Below are 4,942 nucleotides of genomic sequence, written 5' to 3' on the forward strand. Positions count from 1 at the left end.
TGCATGTGGACTTTTATGGTTACATCATTTATAATGGTTATTGGGAGCTTGCGGTTGACTGCCTTCCTAAATTGTAATTTAATTTTGAGGTCACACACAAGAAAAATTGCAATAAATATATTAAATAAAAAGCTATGGTATACAAGTCGGGCAAGAAAATTAGTAACAAAAGCCAACGGTGAGTGAGGTTTGAACCGCCATGAATTAGGTTTCTACCTCAGTATATTAATACAAGACTCATTTCAAATCCAAAAAGTGCCTCCTCAAACAATAGCTGGATGTGTTCAATCTTGATTTATTGAAAATAAAATGCTGTTTTGACCAAAATAATAATAATAATAATAATAATAACGCCCAGACAAATAGCAAAAACCAAAAAATGAAATCAGGTCGAAGGGAATGAGCCCAGGAATCAACAGCAAAAACAAGCGGCCTAGGGATGTAGCAGCAGCTACATATAATGTATGTTTACGTAAGCCTTTATAATATCTTACTACTATTTGTGGGCCATTCTCTCTGACTTTAGACCCTGCCAAGTATCTGCCTCGCTGCAGTCATTTTTTTAACAATATCTCCCGGATGCATTCGTTCTTTGGGTAATTTGCTGGAACATTGTAGCCCAATGTTGATCACTGAAATTAAGCACTCTTGTATCCTGACTTGTTTAGCGCACCTTTGTTGTATGTCATCGATACTTTCATACTCTTCCTCTCGTATCAACTGCGGATCTACGATGTTCATAATTTGAGTAGGAAAAGCCATCTCAACAAATCGATGAAGATCTAGGCTCTCATTGAAGGCTTCATCAGTGGGTCTCCTTCCCGTAAACATCTCCAAGAGAAGTATTCCATAGCTGTACATATCTCCTTGAGTCGATACTTGGCTTCCCAAACCGTACTCTGATATATGTTTGCACAAAGACAGCGGCAAAAACATAGTTAAACATTCAAGATAAATCGCTCCACAAACAAAACAAAATCAAAGAAGTGGATCATTTCTCCATGCCACCGAAACATTATATTAGAAGCATAAATTCAAATCAAAAGGTAGAAATATGTTGTACTATAATGAATGAATCAGATTAGCCTATCTGTCTTTAGCTGTTCATTATTAGTCTATATTAGCCTACATAGGAAGAAAATGAGAAGTAGAAAAATTTGTGCATGGAGTCTCACCTGGAGCGATGTATCCAACCGATCCTTTTATCGCCGCCAAGCTAGCAGATACGGAGAATGAATTAGTAGATTCAGAAAGAAACTTCGCCAGCCCGAAATCACTTACACGGGCAGTCATGTCGCCGTCCAGAAGAATATTGCTCGGCTTGAGATCACAATGCACGATTGGCACTGGGATGTGATGATGAACGTAATCCAGTGCAGAAGCCACGTCGATGGCTATGCTCACTCTCTGTTCTAAATTCAAATTCCTCATCGGGCATTGCTCATTCGCTTCCGGATGCAGCCATCGTTCCAAGCTTCCATTCTCCATAAATTCAAGAACCAATGCTTTGAAATCATTACCTCTAAAATCAACACTAGAGCATGCAGTTATGATTTTGACCAGGTTCCGGTGTCGGATGCTTCTCAAGGCCTCACATTCAGCTATGAAACTCCTTGAAGCCCCCTGCTGCTGAAGGTTCAGTATCTTTACAGCAACCATCTTTATATCATCCCAATCCATGACCCCTTTATATACAGAACCGAAACTCCCAACACCAATCAGATTTGCTGAAGAGAACCCATCAGTTGCTCTGACCAATTCGGCGTATGAGACTCTAACATGTTCTGTTCTTATGGCTGCCATTGATGAACGTCTCATTCTTGTCTTTCGAGTTCGGTAAAGTAACACAAAGAAGAGAATCAAAGTGACACCTAGAACACCACTGGCAACTGCGATGATCACCACCAAGATAGCAGCTTTGTGTTTTTTCCCATGGGGTTGGGTAGAGAGGCAGGGTGACAGGTGCAGTTCATGGATTCCACCACAGATATTTCGATTTCCAATAAGTGAAAATGTGCTCATATTTGCGAAGACCCCACCTAGCGGAACCTCGCCTTCAAGGTTGTTGAAAGAGAGATTCAGAAACTGGAGTGAGTGAAACTTTTGGAGATATTCTGGTATACGCCCGGACAGGTTGTTGCTTGAGAGGTCCAGAAATTGAAGGCCTTTTAGATTGCCCAACGATGTCGGGATGACCCCCTCAAAAAAATTACCGCCCATATTAAGGTTTGCGAGGACCACGCATTCGCCGATGCTATCAGGGATTTTGCCATACAGTCTGTTCTCGGAAACATTGAGGTTATTGACATTTGTCAAGTTGCCAATTTTTGAAGGTAAGAACCCATGTAATACGTTGTGTGATAGGTCTAGGAGTTCAGATAGGGAAGATAGGCCAAGAATCTGTATGGGTATAGGGCCTGTAAGCTGATTGTGGGAGAGATCTAGTGACTGCAAGTTCTTGCAGTTTCCAAGGTGGGTTGGAATGGTTCCATTCAATATGTTTCCTTCCAGATAGAGTTGATTCAACTGACTAATGTTTCCCAGTGAAGGTGGAATTTGGCCGGAGAAAGAGTTTAGAGACATATCGAGCTGATGCAGTGCTTTAAGATATCCAAGAGAGGCAGGAATATTACCTGTGAGAAGGTTTGCATCCATGTAAAGTACAGCCAGGTTTTTCAGATTCCCTATATCTGAAGGCAGGCTTCCAGATATCTGGTTATTCTCAAACAAAAGTAGCCGCATATCTGTGGAGAGGTTGGATATGGAGTTGGGTAAGACACCAGCGAGGTAATTTTCGCCGATATGTAGTACTGTCATTTTGCTGCAGTTGGTTAGAGCAGTGAGGAAGCTCCAATCATCGGCATCCTTGGCTACTAGTTGGTTCCACCAAAGTGCCAGGACTGACAAGTTCTGTAAGGTTCCAAGGTTATGAGGGATTTTTCCATGGAAATTGTTCATTTGGAACTGAATGCTGTACAGTCCAGAAGCATTAGATAATGAAGAAGGGATAATTCCAGTGAGCTGATTGTAGAGCATGTAGAGCTTTTCGAGGTGGGGAAGAGTACTACCTATGTCAGATGGGATGGTCCCACTGAGATTGTTCAACCCCACATCGAAGACACGGATGCTCGAGAGATTGTAGAGACAGGGAGGAATCATGCCTGATAACTGGTTGGCTACTACTTCGAGTATAGAAAGAGAGGATGGACGGCATAATGAAGATGGAATGCCTCCTGACAGAGGGTTGAATCCAAGAAAAAGCATGGTGACAGAGGACAGGTTCCCTAGCCAAGGTGGGATGCCGCCCGTAATACTGTTGTGCGACAAGTCGAGGTTGTCCAAAGAGGAGAGGTTGGCCAAAGATGTTGGCATGGCTCCCGTAAGATTATTCGATCGGAGGATCAAGCCGATGAGCTGAGGAAGTAATCCCAACTCATGGGGCACTTGTCCGTTGAGATTGTTGCCGAGTAAGTCGATCCAACTCAGATGTCTGCAGTAGCCAAGACTGGATGGAATTTGTCCTTCTAGAGAATTCACGCTTAGGTTGAGAAGTCGCAGTCGATGCAAATGGCCAAGCTCTTGAGGGATGGATCCTTCGAGTTTGTTCTCTTGGAGACTCAGTCTTCTGAGGAAGGTGAGGTTGGCTATGGATGGTGATAAGGTGCCGGACAGGCCCAGGGAGGGTAAGTCCAGAGCAATGACCCTTTCAGGGTGATGACCACCACAGGTGACGCCTTGCCACTGGCAGAAATGAAGCGACTTGTTGTCCCAAGAGGACAGAGCCCCATATGGATCATCATATATATTGGACTTGAATGAAATGAGAGCCAAGTGGTCGCTTACGTTTTTGCTGTTGTTCCCCACCAAAGAGGTTGCAGTGCTGGTGGTAATAGCAGGAGATTGGGGAGATGAGAGCACAAAAGGACACAAGAGTAGAAGAGTTGCACGCATGAGAGAGGACCACCAAGAGCATGCCCTCTGTGAGTTGGAGAGATATCCCATGTGCGCAACTTGGAGGTCGAAAGGAAAACAATGAACAATATAGCTTGGTGGAGGCTTTGGATGACCTTCCAAGAGCATGCAGGCTTTATAGCTAGTGGGATTTCTTGGCTGGGTGATATTTGGAGGAGTCTCCATTTAGTGCCGGCTTATCTTGGGTGTTGGGTCTCCAGAGAAGAAACTTAAGATTCATTTGGTTGGGGTACGTCAGACTATGAGATAGTCTGATAATTTTTGAAAATTATTTATCTAGAAAAATAATTACAAAGAAAAGTAAATTTCATCGTATTGGCTTTCAAGGCTTGTTACCGACTCACCTTGTATCAACATCTGGTTGAGCTGTATTGACTGGAAAGTTGCAGCACCCGATCGAAACAAGCGTGTGGAAGGCGTTGCACTTTTTTTTGTTCCGACGATGAACAAGACATGGTATCTGTCTTCCAGGGCACATCGCGCGAAACTTCTTGGACCACTGTTTGCTGACGCCAGTGCAAACAAGTGTGGAAATCTCTAATCTCCTTGACTAATATATGCTTGTCTTCCACGGAAGACTACCTCATAGCAGTGCAACATGAGTGCAAATCTCAGTCATAGCAGAAAAGATAAAAGGAAGACTAAAACAAGTGGAGAATGATCTGAATGCGGACTTGATTAAGCCTGAGAAGGACATTAGCGTTGTCGTCTTGGACACGCGTCGGAGTCAGATATGTCGCTTTCAACAATTTCACCGGCTGATATTTTATTGTTTTAACGTTATATACGCTGTGAACCTCAAAGGACGCTACCCCCTTCCCTACGTTTCAACGATTTGAGCCGTTGATATCGGTCTCCCACAACGACGACTGCCCGCACGAAATTCAAAATGAAGGTAGCATAGCTATTAACACAGCCATCATCATCATGTGGTGTATCTTGATCGAGGATCTAGATCAGCTAAGAGTAG

General features: G+C 43.4%; 1 protein-coding gene across 1 annotated transcript; it reads right to left on the reverse strand.

The window, feature by feature from the left end:
- Positions 1-207: 207 nt before the first annotated feature.
- LOC103699436 (receptor kinase-like protein Xa21) lies at positions 208-4,120 on the reverse strand. Its single transcript, XM_008781455.4, has 2 exons — positions 1,176-4,120; positions 208-899 (listed from the first exon to the last, which is right to left on the reverse strand). The coding sequence occupies exons 1-2, from the start codon at positions 4,078-4,080 to the stop codon at positions 523-525; spliced, it is 3,282 nt and encodes a 1,093-aa protein (XP_008779677.2). The 5' UTR covers positions 4,081-4,120; the 3' UTR covers positions 208-522.
- Positions 4,121-4,942: the final 822 nt, after the last annotated feature.

Source organism: Phoenix dactylifera, chromosome 17, assembly GCF_009389715.1.
Source record: "Phoenix dactylifera cultivar Barhee BC4 chromosome 17, palm_55x_up_171113_PBpolish2nd_filt_p, whole genome shotgun sequence".
Lineage (NCBI taxonomy): Eukaryota > Viridiplantae > Streptophyta > Magnoliopsida > Arecales > Arecaceae > Phoenix > Phoenix dactylifera.